Raw genomic sequence first — 27,625 nt, forward strand, 5'->3', positions numbered from 1 at the left:
TTATTTGAACAAAGATCATTTCTTTTTCTGAAAGGAAAACAGGAACAAATGTGATATGTCTGCCACAGAGCTGGGACCCACCCACCCCTTCCGAGGGCAGCGGCTTGGCCTATGCATGCCTCCTATCTGGGAGCTCCTGGTCCACGGAGCTGCAAGCCGGATGTGCTGGCTTGCTATGTGCAAGGTGGAGATCAGTGGACCAAGGTTTGACGCCAGCCTGGGCAAAAGAAAAGTTTGAGAGACTTCAACCAATTGCTAAGTATACTGGCATGCACATGTCATTCTAAGCAACATGAGGAAGTACAAGTTGGAAGATCATGGTCTGGGCTGACCTGGGCATAAAGCACGACCCTAACTTGAAAATAACCTAAGCAAGAAGGGCTGGAGGTGTGGCTAACGTGATAGAGCACCTACCTGACAAACACAAAGCCCCGAGCTCAATCCGCAGTGCTAAAACAATGACAACAAAACCAGTAGAGATTGCAGGCGTTATGCTATGGAGAATCAAACTCAATTACTGTAAATCTTTTTTGTTAATGTGAGATGTGAAAATCAGGAAAAATAGTTAAAGGATGATTTTCTTTAAATGTTAGGCTCTAGCCGGTCTCCTTTGTCCACATTTCAAGTTGCTCATGCACAGTGTAATGAAAATCCATTTTCACATGTGTATAATACAAGTACATGCAAAAAAGTAGCGCTAGCCTGTAGAGGTTTTTGAATATGTATTTTGCAACCTAGACTGTTACCCAAGAAAATGTTAACTTCAGAGCTGAAAAACTGAGGACCTAAAAAGCCAGCTGAATTTGAAGTAGAAAATGTCGACACTGGTTTTGTACTAGCTCAGTACTGTGAACTCTATAATACCAGGAGACTACTGCAAGAAATAGGTAACACAAAAAAAAAAAAAAGAAAAGAAAAGAAATAGGTAACACAAGACCAAGGGTCACCATCAAGAATTGTGAAGTCTCTGGGTCTACTCAAGGAAGCCATGAAAACACTACATTTTCCAAAAAATCTCCTTTTTATTGAAATGAACAAGGACTGTGATCCGCACATGAAAAAGACCTGGTAAGAAGCTGTACCTTACATAAATGCTGACTTTGATTTGACCAGTTTTTCATTGCTTATCACTTTTGAAAAGGTCAGTTCCAACATGAAAAATGCACAGCACTGACTCTGAGATTTCCTGCATTTTTTTTAAAGGACCAGACTCAAAGGCTTCATTCATAATGGATACCAAATCAAGGGGTAATGACAAGATCATCTTGTTAGCATCCTCACTAATAATCAGATGATGCTCTGATTAATTCCCATTCCTTCAAATCAGAAAACTCCATTACATCATACACTGGGATTGGTATCTATTGAAAATAACCGCAGTTTCTGATGAACAACACTGCTTTCTCTTGAGATACCTCTCTGTGTTTAATTTGCTAGTGGAGTAAAGCCCATTTCTCTACTAGCGAAAGCAGGTTTCTGACTGCATTTTACATTCTATTTCCAAGCACAACAAATCATTGACAGAGCAGATGAAAATCCAGGAGGAGGATACTTTGCCTCAGGTTACAAGGCATAGGTTATTTCCAACAGAACCAATAATTCCATAGTGACCTGACAGTAAGCTCACTTAGAAGAAAATTTATAGTATGACTCATCTGTTCAAAAACACTCTGACTGTGGTAGAAGGTATATGTACAACTTACTAGACACAAAATACATCTTTCTTGTAAACCAGGGTATGTTTAGCACACTCCACATACAGAAGTAAGTTCAGAGCCCAGCTTTCACATCTGAAGTGCTGACTGACAGAACTACATCCAATGGGGGAAAGAGGGGCACTGCAGATGTCTCAGTGTCTAAATAGAAACTCAATGTATAAAAAAGGTAAACAGGAGGAGGGGATATGACCCTTGAACAGTGATGGATACGTAGGCCATACACATGGCGATGTTCATTCCCAACAAAGTACCACCCAGGGACCAATGGCACTAATGTTCTATACACCCAAGTCACCATGTTGGCCTCACATCCCCTTGCTTTGGAAAGTTCTTGTAGGTCCAGAAACTGTCACAAGTCTATGATCCTTTCCATTTTTGACTGTCTTGATGCTGAAATAAAAAAAAAATGTTAATGTTTTAGAAACTGGCTTTGAAACATGAAAGAAACCTAGGAATTCATAAGCCTAAAATGGTTCCTATTAGGATTCCAAGAGCTACAGGAAAGACAAATTTGTTCAAAAGCCCCTATCTTGGTCCTATCTGTTTGGTTCATCTCATTATAATTCCACAACGCTCCAGGCACACGGTTAGTGGCATAGAGACAGGAGGTTATTTTTTTTACTATTAAAAAAAAGAACGAGTTTTTATGATATACATATGGAAGCATCAATGTATCTATATATAGAAACATATGTCATATATATGGTCTCTATATGGAGATACATATGGTCATCTATGTATAAATAGTCATATACAGAATCCTTGTGTTCCATATAATTATATTGCATGATCTATACATTCATCGAGATTTTCCATTGACTATGGTAGGATTAGCTATGTTATAGTCCTATAAATTAGCTATGTGATAGCCCTATAAATTCTCTAAATGAAAGCCCCAAACTTACCTCAAGCAACTTCAGCTCCAGCTGTCAAAATCGTACCCCGCTAAAAAACAAACAAACAAAAAATAACTATCACACCCTGACCAAGCTGCAGTATTACCGCCTCTAGGCTAAGCCGGATGTGAGTAAGAGGAACAGATAACAGCACACCACACCTCAGAAAGTTTGTCAAGAAAACAATCTGCCTGATGAAGCTGCTTCTTCTAGCTTCTGCTTGTACTGCTTTTATGAAGAGGAGGGCAGAGGAGACAAACTATGACACAAGAACTGTGCAAATTCACCATCTAAGGTTAATGGGAAGAGGTAAGGACCCCAAAGAAGAGAATCGCCACATTAGTGTAGCAGAAACTGGCTAGCAGTGGCCGATGGGCACCTGTCTCAGTGGGCTGTCTGGGATCTACCTCGAGAGTCAGGAGGCAGGAGCAAAGGGCAGCTTTGCCGGGATCTTGTTAGAAGCCTGTTACTGTGAGGCCCAGGGCACAACCAGACATGCATGCACATGTCCTCTGCGTCCGTCTCTGCGGTAACCATCAGCCATAGCCCTATGTCCAATGAAATTTCCATGTGCCCCATGGCTTTGACAACCAAAAAGTGAGCATCAGCAAGGAAGATGGTGGACTCCACCCAGAGGATGAGCGGTTCCTGTTCGGACACACCCTGCTGGCTGTGACTGGGGGGATCACAGCCTCCCTGGACCTTAGGACACATCACAGTGCTGGCCTCTTCTCACTCTCATCTTTGTGCTCAGTAGCGAAGCCAACTCTTTATTGAGGGGCTGGGGGCCCTGGGGGAAAGGTGCTAGTGAAATTGACTCAGGGCCCTACTTCTGGCCCCAGCCCCGGATCTTGGACTGAATATTATGAAGACTCTGGGCTCTGGTGGTCATCTCTGAAGAACATGGACCTTTGACTTCCTGGGGGTCTCCAGTCAGTGTACTCAACCTCACCCTGGAAAAGAAGAGGTTCTGCAGACCTCAGAGCCAGGAAACGAGTGACACAAACCAGTTCAACTAAGGCTCATTCTGGAGGCTTCTGGAAAGGTAGCTGCTAGCAAGTTCAGACCATAAAGATATGGGGCTCTGAACTCTAAATTCCCAGTACAATACAATGAATAAGGGCGTGCAAGTCGAGATCCTTTTTCTCAGAGCTGACAGCACATCCTCACAGCTGCCCTGGCCAGTCAGCCTGCATTCACGCTCAAGATCGCAGCCAACACAGGGCTTGGGGAGCTTAACCACAGCGGTCAGCGAACAGGATCTGCCACGGATCCACTTCCCAAGAAGAAAGGCCCCAGGGCTCAGTCTGAGTCCTTCCCTTGCAGGAGCCCGGTGCTCACCAGTTCCTGCCTGAATCCAGTCACACTTTGAGCATGCACTTGCCAGTCTCCAGAACACTGAGTAAGAGGTTTCTGTTGTTCATGGGCTACCTCTTTGGAGCACTGTGTTTTTATAGCAGCCCAGATACACTAGGAAGGCAGCTTTCCTCCAATTGACTATGGTGGTTGTGGTTTGTGCAATGTGCAAAGTTGTAAGCTGGGCAAAGTCTTTTAGCCTTCTGAAAGGACAAATTTCACACAACTTTCTGGCTCTGCGCTCCTTGACACCTGATAATGGCGGAGCATTCCCCATTTGTAGGCAATGTTGCCTAGGCTTGCTCTGGGAGGAGGACAGGTAGACAGCCAGAGCCAGGGGCGTCCCTCAGCGTGAGCTCTGTAATTGGACGTGTCCCATGTGCACCATGGAGCTTCAAACTCAAGGCGGATCCTCTTGCACCAGTGTTAGACTCACTCTTTTCCTCCTGAGATATTTCTCTTGGAAAGCCAAAGCTCCCTGGCTGGGGCCAGCTGTGTGGACATGAAGAAAGACCACAACCACCAAAGCAGATGCTCCCTTGGATGCCCTGACTGGACCTTGATTCTCTCCTCAGCAGAAAGCTCCCAGGTTGACATGTAGATAGGAAGTTTGTGTGGAGCCTGAGAGGCGTGTATCTGACAGGTAATGCTCAGTGTTATCTGGTAAATATCCAGACCTATGTAATTCTAGAAAACACAAGTTCATAAAGAGGTGGGAGAAAAAGCTGGAGCTCTTTTTCTGGCTTATAGGAAAAAAAATAAAGAAGGAAGGGAAGGAGGGAGAGAGGAAGGAAGGAAAGGGCAGATTTTGAAAATCATAACTGCTTGTGTATCTGGTGCATTCCGATGCTAAGTGAAAGTTAATTAATTACGTGCATTAATCCATCATGATCCGAAATCATACATAGCATTTAAAGATGACACCAAATTTGAGCCTCTGTGCCATTTTGTTGCTAAGAAATCCAAATTTAAACTTGTGGCATCCTGGAATGCTATGTAGGACATGACTGGAGATAGCCATTGACAGAGAATCACGTAGGGGGAAGTGAGACACCACAGCATGCAGGACTCAGTGTCAGACGGAGAAGAAAGCAGAATGTCTGTCTGCTACATGACAGGCACGCATGCACGCCCAGGCTTTGCTTTACCTTGCATGACAGGATTGTGAACACCATATAAATGATCTTTATGATAACCATTATTACCATTTTCCATACTGCAACGAAAATAAATAGACCAAGAACACCATGTTATCTCTGAGATGAAGTTCTTTACATCACGGATCACAAAGACAAGGTAATGGTTATGAAAACTTGGTGACAACTTGTTAAATCCACAAAGAAGGTAATAGGGGTACTGATGTTTTGCTTCTTTCAAAACCAAAGACAAAAAGGACTAGTTTGTGGATTTAAAAATTTGGCATGCAAAATATTCATTCTATAGTTTCCTTTCCTTTCTTCCTTCCTTTTTTCTTTCTTTCTTTCTTCCTTGCTTCTCTCTCTCTCTCTTTCTCTCTCTCTCTCTTTTCCTTTTTTCAAGTTCCAGGGCTTGTTCAGCTTGCTTGCTCAATCAGCACTCTACCACTTGAACCACGCCTCTAGCCCACCTTCTTGATGGTTATTCTGGAGGTGGAACCTCTTAGATTTTTTTTGCCTGGGCTGGCAATGAAGCACAATCCTCTAGATCTCAGCCCTCTGAGGAGCGAGGATTACAGGCGTGAGCCACCAGCACCCAACCTAACAGGTATATGTGCTGACCTTTCTTTTTAAGAGACATCGATCTATTTTTACCCAGATATACCTAGTGTTCTTAGCTAATTTTAAGGTAGTGTTCATTTAATTTTGCAAGCCCATTGTATCCTAAGAACCTCCCCCAACCCCTCTATGAATGTAGTTTAAAAATAAAAAAGCTTACTTTTTCATGGGTACAGTCTCAACACTACAAAATACAAAGAGGAGACAGGATTATTGGATTACTGATGTTTTGTGACTATTAAGCTCATTAATACATCTTCCACCCACATCCTTACTCCAGAACATAAGCAAAGAGCACAGAGGAGGAAGACATGCTCAGAAGATGACTGAAGTGGGCATGAAACACACACATGCAACCAGACAGACAGCGAGGGATGGGTAACAGAGCCACCGGAAAGCAGTAAGAACAGTCATCATAAAGTAAAATGCCAAGTCCCCGGGGGAGAGCTGTGAACGAGAAGTGAGAAGACTAGTTAAGGAAACAGAGACTCAACAGGAGGAAAACAAAATAACGTATTAAAAAAACTGGCACAAGAAGATAACCAAACCCAACCACCCTTACAGAAATGATCCAATGTGTTAATAAAAAACTATAAAGTCACATTTGGTGCGATCAGTGATTATCTTTAGCAGCTCTCCAAAGACAGGATGGTACAGAAAACAAGGCCCCCTGTGGGGAGGCTCCCCTACTTACTTATCATAAATGTCCTCTGACTGCATTTGGCGATAGTACTTGGCCAACTTGACAGCCAAGATTAGAGCCGGAAGTAAAAACACAGTTGCTTTTCCTATGCCAAACCAGAACAAATTCTAGGGAGGGAGAAAAAAGAAAAAGAACAATTAGCAGAATTAAATGCGTGAAGGTGTGGGGTGGAAGTGGAAGAATGTCTATGCTTATTTTCTTTTGTTGTTTTCTAAATGAGTTCTCAGTGTGTGTGGGTGTGGGTGGGGTGGGGGTGATTGTGTGTGTGACCCTGTGTATGCCAGTTCTGAACACAGCCTGGGCGCTGTTCTTGAGCTTTTCTGTTCAACACTAGAGCTTGACTCACATCTCTACTTCTGGCTTTTTTTTTGGCAGGTTAATTGGAGATAAAAGTCTTTCCTGCCTGTGGTGGCTTTGAACTATGATCCTCAGATCTCAGCCTCCTAGGTAGCTAGGATTACAAGCGTGAGCCACTGGTCCCTGGCTTATCCACTGCTTTTCATTTTTTCCTTTTAAAAAAGAAATTAGGGAGGGAAAGACTGGGAGAGAGTGAGGGAAAGGATGACACTGTCTAAAAAGTAGTGGACTCATTTCCTGACATCACTTTTATGGAATGAGATTCAAAATTCCTCAGAAGTGGAGCTGTGGCTCAAGTGGTAGAATGCTAGTCTTAAGCTCATGGCCCCAAGTTCAAGCTCCAGGACCAGCACAAAATTCCTTCACCCTTACCAATCAGAGGAGACCAAGGTCTGCGCAGCCAAGATGAAGTATGACCTGTGGGTCTCATGCACAGGCTGAGCACCTTACCCTTCTCAACAATACCCACACTGGCCTGCTTTGCAAACCTATAACCTTTAGGCTCAGGCAGAAGGTCAAGTGTGGGCCCGTCTTAGGGTGATGTGTTAACACTAGACACCAGAGCAACTCTCACTGTCTGCTGTGATGCAGAACGAATTCTAACCACACAACAGCAGGTGCCCATTGTACTGCTGCTTGTCGGCTTTGCATCTGGCTGAGTGTGTGTTTGCATTCAGTGACATATCTGGCACCTAATGTTTGAAAAATACTCCCTCTTCTCCTTATGTGTATTATTCATTTTTTGTTTACTTATTTATTTAGTGCTGGTCTAGGGTCCAGGGTCTTGAACTCAGGGCCTAGGCACTGACCCTGAGTTGTTTAATTTTTGTTTTGTTTTTGCTTCAGCATTCCACCACTTGCACCACAGCTCCACTTCCAGCTTTTTGGGGGGTCATTCATTGGAGATAAGAGCCTCATAATCTGCCTGGGTTGACTTGGAACCATGATTCTCACATCTCAGCCTCTCTGAGTACATAAGATTACAAGCATGAGCCACCAGTGGCTTCCAACATTTTTTTAAAAGTAGATTTCTATGTTTCCAACCTTATTTGGGGTCAAAGCTTAATTTTTTTTTCCAGTGTTGTTTTGCCTCCTTTGGGAACCAGTAAGACTGAAAAGCAGCACAGTGGTTGGCCCAAAGTCCATGCTGCTGGTGAAAGAGAAGCCCAGAGCTCTTCCTTACTCCTCAAACTGCCCACTACTAAGTTCCAAAGCCATGGCAATCCTGAGAAACATCCAGTGTGCCCCCATCTGCTCCTAGTTACTGCCTTGCAGGGAAACATCTGGAGTCAGGTGATCTGACTGGCTGCAGCAGGGGTGGATGATGGACCCAGGGAGACATCAAGTCAGAAGAAAAGCAAGCGGACCCGGGACTCCCCCAGACACAGGCCAAGAGGAGGGGGCTGGTAGGAAGCCAGGGCTGGGATTCCCAAGGAGGGGAGACTGGGAGGGTCCCTGCCTGCCCTTGGCCATGAAGTCTACTTCACGGAAGAACAAGGAGCAGGCGGTGGACAGAGAACAGAAAGGATGCCCAGAGGCCAAGCACATGCGGCTGATGGTCCCTCTGTCCTTCCCTCAGAGTGACCTGTGGCAGGGCATCTGCCTGGTGATGGGAACGTGGCTGCTGGCCAGCAGGCCCTTCACTCCCGGGGTTCAGAGTCTCGCATGTGTTGGGGGTCAGATCTTGAAGAACCACACACATAATATTCTCCAGATCAGTAACATCTCTAGGGGAAAAGCAGTCTTCTGGGCATGGTAGGGAAGGGAGCCTGGCACTTTAGAGGATTAGAAAATCTCTGGGGGGAAAATCAAAAAGAGAGATTTGAACTGAAACCTGAAAACCACAGCTGTGGATCCATTGAGGTAACGAAGCCCAGAGAATTTCAATAATTTTTTTTTTTTTAATCATAGAGTTCAGAAAATGTACGAGTGGAATTTGAATTCTGGAATAAAGCTCATGGGTGAATGGAAGAAAAGGGGAGGAAGAGAGGGGGTGGGAGGGGCAGACAATGGAAGACAAGGAAGCAGGCTCCTGTTCAAACACAGGACAGGGCACGTGCAAAAGCTCTGGGGTGAGCAAATTCAGGTTATAAGTGAAAGCAAACAAGGATGGGGAGCACGGGGAGACAGGGAGGCCAACAGCACTAACTGAGTCCTGATTGGATAATTAGGGATCCGCTCACGTGGGGTTAGTGCAGCCTGGTAAAGGTTCTGGTATTCACTGTGGCAGCAAAGGGAGGAGCTTGAAATAGAGCAAATGAGCAAACGGGGGCCCCGTGTGAGCCAATGCGGACCAAGGAGTAAACAGAGCCGAGGAGGAGAGTTGACGAGGCAGAATTTACCACCACAGCCATCAGGCCTTCGCTTTTAAATAAAAGATCAGCAAGTCACTGCCGAGCTTTGGATGGCTGACAGTTAAGGCTGAGGTCCTTTCACGGATTGGCAGAGCAATGGCTGTCCCTCCTACTCCTGACGATTCCCGACCAACCAGAATTTTCTTCATGGTTGCCTCCTGACTTCTATAAAGCATGCTTTCTGCAAGGAACACTGACATGGAGACTCTTCTAGTCAAAAAGTCTAAATGTAATTTCCTGTTTTATGTTTTGGAGAGAGGGTCTCATCATGGAGCCCCGGTCTGCATCAGCTGGGATTATAAGCATGTGCTCCTATGCCTCGATCAATATGAAAATTTTAAGAGTTTGCCTTTTAAAACCAGAACGAATCCAAGGAGAAAACTTAGCATTGTGGTGTGTATTTTAAATCTGAAGGGGGCAAAAATTCGAGGATGTCTTTGTTAGGTTTATGACTTTAAACAAATATTTACTCTATCTCTTTTTTTGAAAGAGGCCGTTCTTACCAGAGGGTCCACAGTGTATCCACACAGAAAGACCTTGATAGCGGAATCCAGGGCAGTGGCCATGGGTTTACACGATGCCATTTTCTCAGAGATCTAGGGGGTGAGCAACACCAACAAACGTTCAGGGAACCACACTCGCAAAAATCTATGGTCACAAGTCATCATCTACCTCTGCCCTGGGTTGAGAGGGGATCTCCATGTCTTCTAAGACACATAGCTGACAGCTGAAATGCCCTACAGAAAACATTACCTACTTTACAGCAAGCCCCTCACTCCCCCGAGCATGTCCAGCTCAGGGCTTCCATCTGTTTTTCTTCTTCTTCTTCCAAGAGTATTGGAGTTTAAACTCAGGCCCTCAGGCTTATTAGGCAAGTGCTCTAGACCTCAGCTAACTTGCCCAACTGTTTATGTTGGATATTTTCAAGTTAGGGTTTCCCTGTATGCCTGGTTCATCCTGGACCACTATCCTCCTATTTCTTCTTCCATAAATACTTCACATGACAGCCGTGCACCACCCATGGTTTGAAAGGGCATCTCCCAAACTCTTTGCTGACGCTGGGCTTTGAATGGCATTCCTCCAAGTAGCTGGAGTAGGAATGAGCCACTGAACATAGTTTCATGTGACCTTTTTGTTATCTGACAAAATAGGCAAGAAGGAAAGGAAGAACCTGTATGACACAAAGGTTTGAAAAAGGGTCAGAGGGAGGGAGGGGCTGGCCCCAGGGGTCTTGGTCTCTGTATTTCAAATGATTTCCACTTAACCTCCAACCAAAATGACTGAAGATGTAATCTTTCTTTTTTTTGGTCTGATACTAGGACTGAGACTGGTGCTTCCACTCATCGGCTGGCGCTCTAGCAACTGAACCATGCCTCCAACCTCTGAAGGTGCAATTTTATTTCCTTTAGCTTTTACCCCAGAAAATGACTCCCCTGAGATCTAGCTCCCCATTTCTGTCCATGGCAGATAAACCACTTACAGCAAACTTCACCCACTGCAGGTAATGTTCAAAGTATCCTATTATTGTTGTGACAAATTGCTTCGTCTCCTAGAAAGAAGTCAAAGATTAGACAAACCATTACAATGATGAGGACAATCTACAGCGCTCTCTTTCATGAATGGTGGAGTGTTTGCACACTCACCCATGTGCTCATTTAAAAAGAAAAGAAAAAGAAAACTCACTTTAACAATAATAGAGGAAGTACTATTTGTGACGAAGTTCTGAGCAGAATCCAAAAGGTATAGGATCTTGGCCACTTTGGTCTGGAAAACATGGCAACAGATCAGAGATAAAAGGATTTAATTGGACAATCTGCAAAGCAATCACTATGGAGATTGGATCCAGGACCCCCACTATCCTCCATACCAAAAGAGACTGAGCAGATGCTCATCTAAGATGGTGTGGTATTTTCACATGACCTACACATATCACTCATGTATTTTAAGTGTCTCCCGACGACTTATAATACCCATCACAATGTAAATATGTGTAAAAGTAGCTGCTATATTGTACTATTTATGGAATAATGATAAGAAAGAGTCCAGGTGTCCAGTAGAGATGCAGGTTTTCCGTGGATGCAGATTGGTTGGAGCCATGGAGGCAGAACAAAGTTACCATTTGCTGACTCAAGCCCACAACACCATAACCCAGCCTGAGTCTCTGAGAGTAGAAGAGCTGAGACAGACATTTGGTGAGTCCTTTTGGAGAATCACCTAGCTATCTACTCAGGAAGGAGTGTATCTCCTGTAGGTCAGTGTATCTAAAGACCTGCTAAGATGAGAACTGCATTTACAGAAGTACTTGTAGACAGGATGGTAGAAAAACTCAGTTTGGCATTTAAAATGGCTGAAACATTTGTCTATATAAATAAACCTCTCACATACTCTATTCATGATATTTGAGCTCAAAAGCCCAGAACAGAAGAACAAAATGGATCCATACCGGCAGTCCACTGGTTGTGTGTTGAAGGACCTGGACACTTTGCTGTAAACTGCTCTGGTGAACAAATGAAACAATACTGTCAGGATTTGATAAAACATGTGTTCCTCTCCCCCAAACAGCCATCAATTCTGACCATACTCTCTAATGGTTGCCTTGCAGAAAACTAAACAAAACCCACAAGTAGCCATGGTACTTTACATCCCACTAGTGTGTAAGAAAACCTGAACAAGAAAATCATGACACTTATTGGAAGCTTGCAGGTGTCCTTCGGTTAATTTCAATTGCTGTGAAAAGCTTTATGGAGCAGCTTCTACACAATAAGTGTGATTTCCCTGAATTGTTTAGGTCAGAGGTGGCAAATTCATATGCAAAAGGTCAGATAGTGAATATTTTTGGCTTTGGAGTCTATAGCCTGTCCCAGCTACTCACCTTTGCTCTTATAACAAAAAGCAACCATGGACAGTTTGTAAATAAGTGGGTATGGGTGTGTTTCAATAAATATTTACAAAAATTGGCAGTAGGCTGTATCTAATCTCCAGGTTGTGATATGTTAGGTTTGACAAAAACCTAGGTTAGATTATACATCCTAGCTACAAAATAATTTGCCTGTTTGTGTGTGTGTGAAAAAGAGAGAGAGAAAGAGAGAGAGAGAGAGAGAGAGAGAGCAGGTTTCCCTTGCCTTATGATGCTAAATATGTGCTAGGTATAAACAAGGAACAAGGAATTACAATGTGCAAGACTCAAATTGAATAAACTTATTTCGTTCAATGGATTAGGTTGAATGGAAAGAATGAAGCTCTAGTGATCTGGAAGTCTCATGGTGGGGGTGGGTGGGAGAATGAGGAAGGGAGGGAGGGAGACATCAAGGGAGTGGGGTGGGAGACCTAGATCCAGGTTCAGGATTTGGATTAAACGGCAAACTTGTGTGGCTGACCTAGTAACCCAGCACCTTTCCCCCCGAGACCTGCACACATGAGGCACAAGAATCGCTCCCCTGTCTTGAGTCCTCTGAAGTCAGAAGTCTTTCATCTCCACGAACCAGATAACCACAATGTGGGGGACATTCCCACCAATTATGCATTTAACTTTTCCCTTTTTAATTTTAGCTGAGGAAACTGAGAAGTAGGCATATGTGGAGAGGGAGAAGCCCAACTTGAAACCAGGTCTATCGGACGCCAAAGCTCTTCCTGTGTCTCGACTCCAAACGGCGTACATGGCGTTAAAGGGAGAAAGCAGGAGGCTAGAAAGGGAGTGGGGATGGAAGGGCGAAGGAAGGACACACAGACAGCCGCAGAGCTAAGAGGACGCAGGAAGACAAGCACTTACCCTCACTTTCATATATTTCTAGGCAGAGTTTGGAGAGAAAGAATTAAAGAACGGGTGAGAGAGGGCACAGAGCAAAATCATCCATGCAGGGCGAAAACACCAGGCCTAGGAGGCCTGCTAGCAGCAATGGACACTAGAGCAAGGGACGGGAGAGGCACAGCTCAAATCCTACTGGCCACAATCACGTGGGAAAAAGAAAGGGACTAAGAGCTGGGGTGGCCATTTAAGCTCTGTGTTCTTTAAGGCCGAGGTCAAACGTCTGGAATCCCCAGTGCAGCCTCAGTGAGTGCTAAGTAGGTATAAGTGGTTTGGCTCAGGCCACAGGGAGATGGCGTAGGCTGTTGATGGTTACCAGTGATTGTTCCATGGGCAGGACTTGATGCTGGTAAATCGTTCTGATAGTTTGTGCGTCCGTTTTCAGGGACTGTCTCAAACTTCCTGAGGACTATAAAGAGAAGACAACAAAGGTTGATGCCCTCTTCAAAGCCACAGGGGCCCCGGCATGACATAAGCACATGGTCCACGCTGGGCAATCAAGGCACGAGGAGACACAGGTGCTGGAGGTGGCGCATGCCCAGAGGCTCTGGTTCAAATCACAGAACCACGGCCTCACAGCAATCCCTCACACCCCTCAGCCCTCTGAGTACCAGAGCCTGCACCAGAGTAAACAGAGTCTGTCTCATCAGGATATAGCCCCTACGGGGCTGATTTACAGATGAGAACACCAACATCCAATGGAGACCTGCTTATTTTAATCCAACTGTTCATGTAAGTGGTGTTGGGAGTATCGACGCTAAGAGTTCCATAAGGTCGATACCATGGCTCCATTTTACAGATGGAGAAACTAAGACGCAGAAGGGTGTCCAAGATCCTGCCATTAGGCAAAGGCTAAGTTGGAAATTTAAACCCAGGCCTCTCTCCAGAACCAGGTCCCTTGTGACCGTGATTGCTGATTCTTGGAAGGGACCCATGAAGGCACCAACCAGCAGAGCAGATGAGGGGCCGTTTATGGACTCCAGTGGTGTGTCCTTACCTCCTGTGCCCTCTTACTATTACTATCACCATAGCCTTAGTTACCATTCCCTCACGCGCCCAGAGAGATGCGGCAAAGAAAGTCTAGGCTCCAGCAGTCCAGAACCCCCGCAGCAGTTTTCTGAGCAACCACTACAACAGCAATGAACTAGACTATCTGAACTCACCAAACGGTTTGCTGCTACTTCTAGTATAGATGCAAATCCTAAAAGATTCGTTTTTACAGGGGATTTACCAGCCTGCAAAACAGGTTAAGAAAACTGTGTTATAGACATGGGGGTTTTAAACCTTAACATGTAGTAAGTAGGCAACAGATTGAACAAGGGTCCATAATCACAAAGTAATAAAGTTAGAAATTCTCACATGGGGACATTGACATTTTTATCTATACATTCAGGATCAATATTGTTATTTCTGTTATCATTATTTGGCAGTACTAGGTTGAACTCTTACTACAAGGCTGGTACTCTACCACTTCACACATGTCTCTAGCTCCACACAGATTATGTTTATTCAACCATGAAAGCATACTGAAACAAACCTCAAAACCACATCCAGTGAAAGAAGCTAGACATAAAAGGTGACAGAGTATATGATTCTGCTTATTAGAGAGATTCTAGATAGGAGACTCCAGAGAAAAAGACCATGCACTGGAGGGAGGTGGTTAGGAGTTAGCTGCAAGTGCTAATGGATACCCTGGATTCTTTGAGGTGATGAAAATACGTTGCAATTAAACACAGTAATCGTGTGACTCTGGGAATATACTAAATGACACTAAGTACTCTTTTTTAAGTGGTTAGTTTTACGTGAACTTCCTTTAAGTAAAAAAGATATCTAAGCCGGGCACTGGTGGCTCATGCCTGTCATCCTAGCTACTCAAGAGGCTGAGATCTGAGGATCGTAGTTCGAAGCCAGCCAGTTATCTCCAATTAACCAACAGAAAACTGGAAGTGGCACTATGGCTCACATGCAGAGCATTAGCCTTGAGCTGAAGAGCTCAGGGACAGTGCCCAGGCCCAGAGTTAAAGCCCCATGACCGACAAAAAAAATATATTTTTTATATAATCTATATTTTATATACAATATATTACATACTATTATATAATACATATTTTACTTTATATATACATATATGAAATATAGGCGTTCGATACCCCTGCATCACACATGCACACTTGAATCATACCTGAGCCAAGTAGGTTTCATAAGCTAGCTTATCTACCCCACATTCAGCAAACTCCTGGAGATTTCTTCTTCCTGCATCATCCAGCAATGTGATGCTATCAAGACGCAAGTTGAGATTTTCAAATTCTCTCATTATGTTTCCAGTATGCTGCACAAAGCAAAGGGTACAGAGCAATCTATTATTCTCCAAGAATGTCACATATTTCATGGTCAACAATAAAAGCATACAGGACAAAAGTAGATACACATGCACAGGCCTGACTGGCATGCATTTCTTCCCTACCTCCTTCCTCACACTCTATGGCAAGTGCTCTTCCAGGAGGGGAGATGGAAAGCAAAGTAAGAATCCATTTCTACCTTGGAAACCTCCAAGTGAAAGGATGATGCTATCAGGAAAACAAACTTCACCAATGGGATAGGAGAGAGAGAGAGAGAGAGAGAGACAGACAGACAGACAGAGACAGAGACAGAGAGAGAAGGGGTGGGAGAGAAAGAAGAGGGGTGGGGGAGGGAGTCACGGAGAAAATAGAGATGCTGAAAGGAACAGTGTCGGCTTCACATTCAGCAGAATGACCAGCATAAAACTGGGTAGTAGAAAGACATAGAGATTATCTCCTGGGAAAGTGTTTCATTAATTTGGCAAAGATCATGGAGCTGTGGTTGTCATCTTGGAGCTGTCCTAACAGCCAGACAGTACAGCGTGGACAGCCTGAACGTTCCAAGTGGCACTTTCAATTGCTACCCAGTGTGGCACAGGGAAAATGGCCTTAGCATGGTGGGCAAAAGAAGTAGAGGAAATCTAGCTAGGATTAGATCGCACAATTATGTTTTATTTATGGACCTTGTTAAGGATTTAATAAAGATAATCAATACAAAGTTTATATACAGCTTTCAAATAAACACCTTCACATTTGAAAACTGCAAAGCAGTTTTTGTCCCTTGTCTCCTCCAGCGGCCTCCAGGATGCAGGTAGCAGCCCTCCCCCTTGGTCCTGCTTGGGCTTGCTTTCATTTTGGAGGCTTAAAAGGGGCCCCAGGCATGAGGAGCAGGACTAGCAGCAAAACAGATCTCAACAGTGGCAAGTCTACTGCTCTTTCTTCTATCCAGTGTGCTCCGGCATCCTGGAGTCACAGTGAGATTCATTAAAAAACAATTAGGACAGTGTGAGTGATACTTCTCTGCCTAGTTCCCTAATTCTAGAGCCTGGCAGAAAAGGAGAGATGATCTTGGAGTATCAAACTCCCCAAGAAGCAAGCGGGAATGTTCCTAGATGAATACATGCCCTTCAGGAAGTGAAATCTTTTTCTGGAAAGCATCCTAAGTTGAGGACTTCATCTACCAGACAAAACACAAGCCATATAACATCATGAATAAACGACATCTCATTTTAAAATGGTAGGTTTCACAGTGACATTAACAAAGAGGAAGACAACTGGATTTCATCTCACAGGTTGTCAGGTCTGAGAAGGTTCTGATGGCTCACCTGCTGGATGTTGAGATGATCGTCAATATTGAAGATGTGCTGAAGCTGAAGTGCGGTATAAATGCCTTTATCATTTTTGCAATCACTAGGGGAACAAACAAAGAAATTAAGGCCCCAGAAAGCAGCATGGCCACTTCCATACACTAAGAACATGCAAAGGTTCAATGCTGCTCTCTATGACACACCAGTGTCACCCACGCAGGGCCCTGGCACCAGCCAGTCCTGATATCTTCGTCTGCTGTGTGAACTGCCCTATGATGGGAACATATACAATAGGATTGACTAGCATTCTTCCATCTGTCTCCTCTGGGCTGTTTTCTGTAGTGCTGGGGTCAATTTTGCAAATTGGGAAAAAATAAATTCTCATCAAAGGAGTCTAAGATGGTGTGTGTGGAGGATGGGGAGGGTCCCCCGGCTGATGGGATAAGTCTTTGTCATCTCTTAAGACATGCATATCCTACAAAATTAAGAAAGTGGAGGGCAGGGGTGGGGTTGGGTGAGATGGGCGAGACTGTTGACGGGTGACATTGATTAAGAGGCAATTTATTCATAAACTTTGTTAAATAGCAACTCCTTTGTACAACTACTTAAAGACAATATCTATTAAAAAAAGACAAGACTGTCCTTGAAGTGAGTCACTATTGCCATATAGAGCATGCCATATTTGAGCATGTCTTCAAGTCACCTCTGGTCTTACTCTGGGTAGAAATAAAAGAGTCACTGTTCCAAAAGTATCCTGTGATTTGCTGTCAAATAATCACCTAACTACTTCCTATTTCCTTCCTCATGGCTCAGAGCAGAGCCGGTGATCTGCTCACTCCTGAGTTCAGTTACCTATGGCTACAGACCAGCAGACCAGTAGACCCATTTCACCAGCTAGCAAAGGTGTGTGATGTAAAGCAAGAATGAGTCACCCTGGATTTTAGATTATAAAGAATTGCATACACTCTTTGGGCTTTAGACACTTTGCTAAAGGGCAAGACAATAAACAATAACAAAAAAACCTCCACCGTTTCTCTGGGAAAATCTTAAACAATGTGGAAGACCCCAGTTCCTCAGGACCTAGGGATGGGGTCAAGCCACTCCTAGTCTTCATGGATGACCTAGTCTTCAGACAAAACTCCTTTGATTTTCAGAGGTTGCCTGGTCTTTCCTGTGAGCATGGCCCTCCCCAAGACACATTCACTAATGGAGCTGAAGAGATCCTCAGGGGAAAATGACCCAAACCTTAGGCAGAGTGACCCACAATAGCAAACTTCTTATTCTGGCGGTGGGGGGGCCTTCATATGCAGCAAAATATATAATGTGATCAGTGATACCTGTAAACTTGTTCAAAAGTAAGCTCAATATCTGAGCTACTGAACATCATGCCAGAAAGAAAATATTTCCAATCCTGATTTAGTAAGTAAGGGGTGTCCAAAACCTGGAACGAAGAAGAAAGTGCTTTTAAACAGTTTTATACCAACCTATGTATACACCATAAATTGAATATCTATTCAAATTGATTATAACTATATCTATCTATAGATATGGATATATAATATCTATAGATATACATTTATAGATATCATATAGCATGTGCATATGTATGTAGGTGTGTGTGCACATGTACACACACAGGGTCTCACTATGTACCTCTGCACTGTATGTGTTTGTACTTAACATGAGAAGTAATGTGTGTGTGCTTGGTAAATCCAGATTGAGTGTGTCACATCCAAAATGCTTGATACCAGAAATGTTGCAGACTTTTTCTGACTTTGGAATATTTGTATAAAGATATATCTTGGGTTGGGACCCACATTTAAATATGCAGTGCACCTGTTTTATATATGTTTCTTACACTACATGCCTGAAGGTAATTTTGTACAATATTTTTATAATTTGGTTCATGAAACAAAGTTTCATGATGAGGAATTTTCCATTTGCTGTGTCAAGCTGGTGCTCAAAAAACTTCCTATTTTGGAATGTTTTGGGCTTCAGATTTTTCTGATCAGGGATGCTTAATATAAATAAATAATTTTAAAGAAGTAGAGCTATGGTTCAAGTGGTAAGAATGCCAGCTTTGAGGGAGAAAGCTAAACAACAGCATGAGGTTCTGAGTTCAACTCTGAGGATGAGCACGCACACACACATGGTTTCAAATGACTCAGCGGTGCCCAGGAGATAACGAAGCCTGGCTTGATGTCTTACTATTTTTTTTTCTTAAGAGATCAAACTTGTGAATTAAAATCAGGTTATTATTGCTCTTGAACCACAAGATAGGGTAAAACCCAAATCAATTTCAAGACTTCCTACAATAAGAAGAAAATCAAATGTACCTGGAATAACTTCTTGTTTGCATAAGGTTCACAGACCAATTTTTCCATATTTGCTCCAATGACAAAAGTAAGAGTCACAATAAACATCAATATCCAGCAAAAGAGGAAACTTAATCCAACTCCACTGGGGGAGGGAGAGATAGAGAAAGAAACAGAGTTAGCCATTCTCTATGGAATTATTTAACAGTACGTAGTAGGCCTTATGAATTCTACCCACTCATTGTCTACAGTGGACTGTGGTCTTCCATGTATCGCACATTAAATAGATCAGCACACTTGGGGGGGTGGTGAGGACAGGAAGGCCCTGGCACTGTTTTCTCTCTGTCTCTGGCAGGTATTTATCGTGAGCTTGATGCCAGTACCTGGCTGGCTGGCAGGATGGGCAGGAACCTAGATGCAGGAGTCAGGTGACAACCAGTCTTCACTGCTAAAGGACATAGTCTATAGAGACTTCATGCAGGAAAAGCACCCTGGAGAGTCTGAAGGAGCCAAGGTGGCTGTATCCACAGGGGTGGCAGAGAATGGCACAGCTTCAGAGGCAGTTGGAATGCATTAAATGGACCCTAGAAAGTCCCAGGGGCAGGAGGAACAATTGAGAGAAATCCCACTGATTTCTCTCTGAACCAGAGCCCTCTTGGAATACATAGAGTGAAGAATGGTTGGACTGGGCCACAGGGTGGGAATCACTGCACAGGCTTGGGGCTTGGGAAGGGGTATTGATCAGGCTGATGGTGATGGAGAGAAGCCAGTGGAGGAGAGAGAGATAACATGGGAGGCAGGTGCAGCAGGCAACCCTGATGGTCTGGGCAGGAAGAGAAGATGGTGTGGGCAATGGTCCTGTGGCCAGGGAGCTCCTGCGGCCAGGGAGCTCCTGCAGAAGACACGGTGGGAGAGTGAAACACGTGATGGGAGTGCAGGCCCCGGGGCAGAGAATACGCTAAGAACAGTCCTTTGTCTCTGGGACTGGACGGGAGAGAGAAGCAGCCTGCGACTGGCCCGGAGGGCTGCAGACTTTGAAGAAGAGGGGGTGGAAGGAGAGCAACAAACCAGGCCAAGGTAGAGAGCCAGGGAGGCGGGGAGGAAGCCTGGGGGTATGAAGGCGTCCATGGGGGAAAAAGGGAATCGAATCTGGGAAGGAAGGAGAGGTCGCTTGCAGACCACAGACGGAAGTGCTCAGCGGTTGCAACACCACTGGCCCTGCTGGCCAGAGGTCACTGCTGATTCCACAGAGGCGAAGTGAGAGTGGGAAGGGGCAGATTAAAGTGCATTGTGCTATCCATGTTTATTGCAGCACTGTTCGCAATAGCTAGGATATGGAAACAACCCAGATGCCCCACCACAGATGAATGGATCCAAAAATTGTGGTATCCATACACAATGGAATATTATGCAGCCATTAGAAATGACAAAATAATGGCATTTTCAGGGAAATGGACGGAGCTAGAAGGAATCATGTTGAGCGAGGTAAGCCAAGAGCAAAGAGACAAATGGTACATGGTCTCCCTGATAAGTGGATGCTAAATCCAAAATGTTAGGTGATAGGACAAAATTAACAGGACTTAAGAAACAAAGAACTCCCACTCATCTGGTCGAACCACTACTAAATACCCCATGCTGCTGATCACATGTATGGCGTATAACATGTGAACACCGTTATGTTATAGACTGTGATAGACAGTTTGCTCCAGGAAAGTTAGAATGAACTTGTGACTTTAAATGAGCATCATTATTCCACAATACTGTGAAATTCGGGAAATTATGTAATCACTTAATCACAATAAAAAAAAAAAAAAGAACCTCGGGGAAGGTAGGGAGGGAAGGGATGGTAGGGGGAAAACAATGGAGGGGGTAACAATGCTCAATAGGAAGTGTACTCATTACCTTGCTCATGTAACTGTAACCCTCTGTACAGTATCTTTACAATAAAAAATAAAAAAAATTAAAAAAATAAAAAAATAAAGTGCATTGTGCTGCTGTGGGAGAGAAGGAAACAGATGGTTCTGTTGAGAAGTCCAATGGGCTGGTGGAGGAGGTGGTGTTGGTAGAAGTCCTGTTGTTTGTTTTTAATGAAGGGAGAGAACAGAGCACAGCTAGGTGTTGAGAAGAGAGTGCAGGGGAGGGGAAGAGAAGGAAGACAAGGGAGAGGGAAGGGAAGTGGTGGGAAAGGATGGGACCAAGAGCACTGTTGGTGGGTGGGCCTAAGGTGAAATGGCCAGAACCTGTCTGCCTCTAACAGTCTAGAGGAAAGATAGTGGGTTCAAAAGTGGATGTGACAGGGCAGCAGTGGCTCACCCCTGTAATCCTAGCCACTCAGGAGGCTGAGATCTGAGCATCGAGGTTCAAAGCTAGGCAGGGCAGGAAACTCCGTGAGACTCTTATCTCCAAGTAACCACCAGGAAACGGGAAGTGGTGCTTTGTGGTAGAGCGCTCGCCTAGAGCTGCAGAGCTGAGGGACAGCGCCCAGGCCCAGAGTTCAAGACCCACGACCAACCAAAACAAAAACCAAAACAAAAAAAGCAGGTGTGTTGGGGGTTTGGTGGTAGACAGTGTAGGACAGCTTTTGGTTCCACGGTGAAGGAGATAAAGCCAACTGCTGAGAAAAGGGGAAACGGAGGAGGATGAATGCATCCGGGCTGCAAGGATGATTGCAGAGGAGGGGGGAGGGGAGAGGTGGACAGTTGTAAAAGAAGGGGGAGAGTAGGGGGAGGAGAGAAAGGAAGAAGAAAGGGAAAGCGAAGGGGAGTGGAGGGAGAAAGGGGAGGACAAGTGAAAGGGGAGAGGAGGGGAGGGAAAGGCGGACACAAGGGAATGCGTACTCGAGTCACGAGCTCCTGAGGAGCACACAGAGCCACCGCAGAGCCACCGCCCGCCTCTCAGTCTGTTTCTGGCTCCATCTTTACATACAGCAGCTCACGGCCACTGCATGTTGCTTCAACCTTCTGGACTGGAATAAAGATTTCCCAAACACATGACTTGGATGTGAACGTTGTCACTCCGGCCTGCCACCGGCTCTCCACTCCTTATACCTCACCCTGCTCCAGTCTCTAGTTTAGGTGACTTGCCTCAGTCCCACGGGTGCTGGGCTGCCAAACTCTGTTTCTAAAGCACCTTCCGAGAGTCTCATACTGGCTGTACTGATGGCCATAGAAAGTGGTGTTCCAAGCCAGGCCCTGGTGGCTTAGAACCAGCTGGGAGCTGGTGTAATCCTAGCTATTCAGGAGGCTGAGATCCGAGGAGCGAGATTTACAGCCAGCCTCCACAGAAAAGTCCCAGAAAGTCTCATAGCCAATTAACTAGTGGAACTGTGGCTCAAGTGGTAGCGTATCATCCTTGAGTGAAATGAAGTGAAGCCCGAGGCCCCAAGTTCAAACCCCCAGTACCCTTACAAAAACAAAAACAAAATACCAACACAAGGTTAGCTGGGCTCCTGGTGAATGGAAGAATGAACGAACATAAAAAAGGAACAATGGAGACCCAAGAAAGTGAACTGCTTGTCATCGTCACTTTGAGAAGGGGCCCACTCTGTGTACAAAGTGTACGTAAGTCACTCCATCAAATGCAAGCACCTCAGAGCTTTGCATTTGTGTTGTGTGTTGTGCCTGATGCCAGCCAAAGGAAGGCAGCCCCACACTTCAAAAAGAGGCACCGCTGGAACTCGAGTGTGTGGATCCCACGCACACGGTGAGCGCGTGAGGAAGAGGAGCCAGCACTCACGTCATGAGGAAGATGCCTCCCATGTTGGACACGCAGCCTCTGGTGGTTGGGGTGGCGTGCCTGTCATAGCCACACACACCACACAGTAAGCCCAGGTAGAAAAACAGCACAATGAGGCTCAGCAGGAAGCAGATGATCAAGCTGCTCAACCACCTGGTAAGGAAAGCCAACAGATTACAACAGTCATGTGGTAGCTTCCCAGCCCAAGAGTTGTGGGCTGAGGCTGGAGGACTCCACCGATTCCTGAGGACACCGGGGAGACTTCCATTTAGCTTGGAGGCGCGCTCTCTCTCTCTCTCTCTCTCCCTCTCTCTCTTTCTCTCAGTGGTCATTGTGTTTTATTTCCTTCCCCTGAAGTGACTTCCACAGGGGGAAATACAGGAGACTGCAGCACTTCCTAAGTTTTTCTCGGGCATTTAAATCCTTTCAAAATCCTTGCTGCTGGAAGCTGTGGACAGATCATCATTCGTCAACAGAGACAGAAACAGCAGGCTGGTCTCCAGGCCTTTCTCGAAAATGTTTTGTGATTGGCAGGAATGTTCTGGGGCACAATGTTCTTGAACCAGAGGGACTCTACGTGGCAGATGCAGAGGACATTTTGAATTTTATGAGCGTTCTAAATCAAATGCCTGCAGGATGCAGATCGCAATATTCTAATGGTCCTGTGAAACATTTTAGGGTAATGGCTCCCCAGTTAGGTCTTCCTGGCATTCCCAGACTGACACCACCATTTCCCAGAAACAAAGGAGCATGCAAGGTAGAAGAAATGCTTCCCAACTTTTAAGATGCTTAAAAAAAAAAATTGTTCCTGCTCAGTGCCTCCCAACAAAAGCAAAAGCTTTCCATCCAATTAAAGCAACTTTGGTAATTACAATAAAAGCTCTCAGCAGCCAGTCTGTGGAGGTTTGTTCCAGATACTGGGGACAGAAAATGAAATAAGCCTGGGATCATGGCCTCAGCTAACTTTTAGAGTTAATAAATCAGGCCATTCATTGGGTTTCTTTTTTAAATAAGCTCTGGGCAAGGGAAGGAGAAAGGGGGAGTGGGTAGAAGACAGAAGATAACTACTAGCCTGGAACCATCCATGCTGCCTAAGCCCGTGGAGAACTCCGAGCTAGTTCATCTGACAGGATCCTCCAAATTTCTCAGGCCCAAGTCTTTCCTCGCCCCATCCCACATGGTCTATGCGAGATGACCACCAGCAGGCCATTTTCTACGCACTGGCATGGCAGCTTCTCACCTGAGCTGCCTTCAGGCTACAACTAAGACCAGGCGCTAGGCGTTTATTGTATAAACCAATGAGAAGACAGTATTTTTCCAAATGCCCTTCTTAATTACATTTAATTAGATTAAGATCCCATTCCATGCCTTTCTTACTAATTATAACAGATTCTAGGTGTCACTGATGACATCAAAATTGCAAACTATGGAATATCTGACTCAAGAATTGCCCATCTTCAACTTAAAAAAAATTAAAACAAATTTGTGGATCATCTTTTTTTTTTTAAAGCCATAACAATCTTCACTATGTTGTAATTTTAGGAAATATTTCAACTTTTCCTTCTTTTTCTTTCTTTTCTTTCTCTCTCTCCTCTTCTCTCCATCTATCCTTTCCTCCCATCCTTTTTTCCTTCCCTCCCTCCCCTCTTTCCTTCCATTTCCCTACTTCCCTTCCTTCCCCTTCTTTCCTTCCTTTCCTTCCCCTTCCCTTATTTTCTCATTCCCTTTCCCTCTTTCCCTATCTCTTTCCCTTCCTCCTTCCCTTCCTTCCTTCTTTATTTTTTTTTTTTCTGGAGCTAGTATTAGGACTTGAACTCAGGGACTTGTGATCTTGCTTGGTTTTTTCTGCTCAAAGCTGGTACTCTTCTACTTGAGCCACAGCTTACAGTTATTTACTGCTTAATTGGAGATAACAGTCTCTTGGATTTGTCTGGCCAGACTGGCTTCAAACTGAGATCCTCAGATCTCAGCCTCCTGAGTAACTAGGATTTGAAGCATGAGCCACCAGAGCCTGGATTTAAGTTAGGATTATAACCTAGATTTGATTATAAACTAAAGTTTGTCTCTATCAGAACAATTTGTTCTCACAAGGTCATCCTGGTCCTATGTCAGATTTTTAGGCAATTCTATAAGCAAGCTTCATGCCCAACTTTTCAGCACCAAGGAAGAACTCACCAGAAAGAATCATTCTTTTCTACAATAGATGTATAATAGTAGAAGTAGTACTCAGTATCGTTAAGGTAATCTGTGAAAGATGACAGAGTGCTCTGAATAGGTATCTGTTGGGAAACACTGTCAATGTTGTAGCCAATGGAATTCAAGACCGCTTTAACATCTGAAAACAAACGGACTTGCGTTAGGCACTTTCTAATATGAAGTACGCGTTAGGACCACGTTTATAATAGAATATGATTCTATAGCCAGCATGAAGAAAGCCAAGACCCTCCAAAAGCAATGACTACATAAAACAGCAGGCTGAGAATACACACTTCAATAAAATAGTGCTGAAATCAAATTTGACTTTTCTTCTTCCACTGTCTTATTATTTTTTAAGTGGATAAGGGGCTAAAATATGAGGTATGCCTACCATGCACCAGGCATTTTTCCCATGTTACTCTGAACAAAACTTTAAAATACTGAGACAGACAACTCTTCGCCCAATTTTACTACAGTGATTCTAAGGCCCAAGACTTAGGTATGCACAGATCTCTTTTAGAAAGCACTGGAAATGAGACTGAAGCTAGGGTATATACCTATAAAACCCTATTATGTGAGTTTTTATAGTAACAACAACCTATCACCCAAGAAATGGCATTCAGGGACATGACATAGTAACTGTAGGATCTATCACTGTCTCTTTTTCTTTCTTTTTCTTCCTTTAACATCCGGCTCTAAGTTCAAGCCCCATGACCCAAATAAATAAATAAATAAGAGCAATATGATTCAAAATAATCTATTTATTTGTGCTGGCCAATTACAGAATTCTTAACAAAGAGAAAAGCAAAATGTCCTCAAATATGGCTCTCACCTGCTATGACCTCTGTGGATTGGTTTTTTATTGTGTTGGGTATATCCTCCAAGGATCTAGAACCCTAAAAATATTTGCAAAGTAAGTCCAAGTTAAGTAAGACAGCAGCTGACTAATACTCACTTCGGATAATAAAAGTAGAATAAAAATATTATATTTATCTTACATTTGAAATTACTATAGTATTGTAATCAGTACTATATCCCCATAAGAGAGTATGCTTCTCTTAATTAGATAAATCAGAGACTATGTCAAAAAGTGTTCACCCTAGAGAAAATTCTTGAGAGAGTAACTTCAGATGCCACAGATGTGTAGAGAATCCAAATAATGAGTATAGTACATATATGAGGACCTAAAGTGAATTTCTAAGAACAGAAAAAAAAAGAAATCACTAAATCAAAGTACCAGAAATCATTTGGGACAGTGAAGATGTTTTGTTAGTCTAAACATTTAAGAGGAGAAAATAAAATCCAGTGAAGTTAGTTTATTTTTTAATAATAAAGAAAGAAGCTTTTCAAACGGTAGCCTCACAATTTAAAATCAATCTGTTTGTTCAACATACCCTAGGAAAATTATTCCAGACACATAGTCTGGATATGTATATCTACAGGAATGGTTCTCAATTAGGGGGGTAATTTTTTTCCTCCAAAGACATGTGTGTACCATGGTTGTGAGATGTTTCTACATAGTTTAAATGCCAGCTGGTGATGCTAATATCCCACAAAACAAGATGGCTGCACCCAGAAAACTCTGCTCCCAAACCAGTTACCCAGCACCTTAGCATCCTTAGCACAGAGGCCAGGAAACCCTGATTTGTACACTCCACCATGTGTGGATACAAAGTGAATTTCTAAAAAAACAAACAGTATCTCACTTCCTAATGCAATTACTAAATAGGAGATACAGATCTCACAGAAGAAGAACAAAAGAGGTCATGAGGTTAAAACAAAACCCAAACCAATCATGCGAAGCTCTCTTGCTTTGCTATCTAACTCATGGGAGAGAAATAGAATTTCTAAAGAACTCACCTCCAACCTCCAGCCTTTCCCCCCCGGAAGAGGTTTAGTTTGGGTTTCCTTGTCTGTCTCTATAGATACCTGCTCAGGACCCCTGCAGGGCTCACAGATTCACTAAGAGGAATGTTGCCAGCTAGATTCTACTTTAGCCTATGTCAAATGTCATAAAAAAGAAAGTCCACAATTTCACTTCCACTTTGGACTTTAGAATGTCACTTGTCACAGGCCCTGGAAGCTGGAAGGGGCTTCACAGGAATAAATGTTACTATTTAACTGATGAAATAACAGTGTGCCAAGATCAAGAGTGTCAAATGACTTAGGAAGTATAGTAATAGACATTCAAGGTCTTTTTATACCTATAAATAAAGGAACACTATTAAGAATACAGCTATTCTCTTGCTTGCTTTTAGGCCCGAGACACTCTATCCAATCATATTTAGAAAGAAATGTCTATTGTGTACTCAGCATCTATTGCTAGGGAATAGATAGCTACTAGGGAAATGGTATTTCAAGCCTGTGCTCCCCTGGTTTGTTGTAGTTTGTTTGTTTGTTTTTCTTTCTTGCAGCACTAAGGATTGAACCCAGAGCCTTGTGAATGCTAGGCAAGCACTCCACCTCTTGAGCCATGCTCCAGTCCTGACTTTGCCTTTATGGAGGCTTACAGTCTGATGAGGGGGTAGAGGCATTACAGATGGTTATATGTAATTAGAGGAACTTAGGAACTACAATGCTATAAGAATATATTAACATGCATTGTTTGCATGCACGGACATATCATGAGTACCCTTTACCATGTACAACTCATTATAAGCCAATTAAAAATGTTTTGATCGAATCAGGATATCATGTAAGGCTTTATGAAGAAGGGTCTACATAGGGTGTGGCTCAGTGATAGAGCACAGGCTTTGTATGCACAAGGCCCTGGGTTCTATTCCCAGTAAA

The 27,625-nt window shown here is 43.8% G+C and overlaps 1 protein-coding gene across 3 annotated transcripts in view; it reads right to left on the reverse strand.

Moving 5' to 3' along the window:
* Positions 1–1,025: 1,025 nt before the first annotated feature.
* Positions 1,026–27,625, reverse strand: part of Prom1 (prominin 1) — a 70,205-nt gene continuing 43,605 nt past the window's right edge. For 2 of the 3 annotated variants that reach the window (XM_042674735.1, XM_042674736.1), the window contains 18 exons: positions 25,668–25,731; positions 24,815–24,974; positions 22,640–22,792; positions 18,926–19,049; positions 17,927–18,030; positions 16,608–16,692; positions 15,126–15,272; positions 14,107–14,178; positions 13,260–13,352; positions 11,582–11,635; positions 10,822–10,902; positions 10,619–10,687; positions 9,642–9,734; positions 6,419–6,534; positions 5,885–5,908; positions 5,119–5,186; positions 2,624–2,663; positions 1,026–2,108 (listed from right to left, as the gene is read on the reverse strand). In XM_042674735.1, the coding sequence (XP_042530669.1) occupies positions 2,635–2,663; positions 5,119–5,186; positions 5,885–5,908; positions 6,419–6,534; positions 9,642–9,734; positions 10,619–10,687; positions 10,822–10,902; positions 11,582–11,635; positions 13,260–13,352; positions 14,107–14,178; positions 15,126–15,272; positions 16,608–16,692; positions 17,927–18,030; positions 18,926–19,049; positions 22,640–22,792; positions 24,815–24,974; positions 25,668–25,731 (1,536 nt within the window). In that variant the 3' untranslated portion in view covers positions 1,026–2,108; positions 2,624–2,634. The remainder of the gene's footprint in view (positions 2,109–2,623; positions 2,664–5,118; positions 5,187–5,884; positions 5,909–6,418; positions 6,535–9,641; positions 9,735–10,618; positions 10,688–10,821; positions 10,903–11,581; positions 11,636–13,259; positions 13,353–14,106; positions 14,179–15,125; positions 15,273–16,607; positions 16,693–17,926; positions 18,031–18,925; positions 19,050–22,639; positions 22,793–24,814; positions 24,975–25,667; positions 25,732–27,625) is intronic. The other variant, XM_042674737.1, reaches the window with a different exon arrangement.

This window comes from Dipodomys spectabilis, unplaced genomic scaffold (assembly GCF_019054845.1).
Source record: "Dipodomys spectabilis isolate Male_0828 unplaced genomic scaffold, ASM1905484v1 ptg000021l, whole genome shotgun sequence".
Lineage (NCBI taxonomy): Eukaryota > Metazoa > Chordata > Mammalia > Rodentia > Heteromyidae > Dipodomys > Dipodomys spectabilis.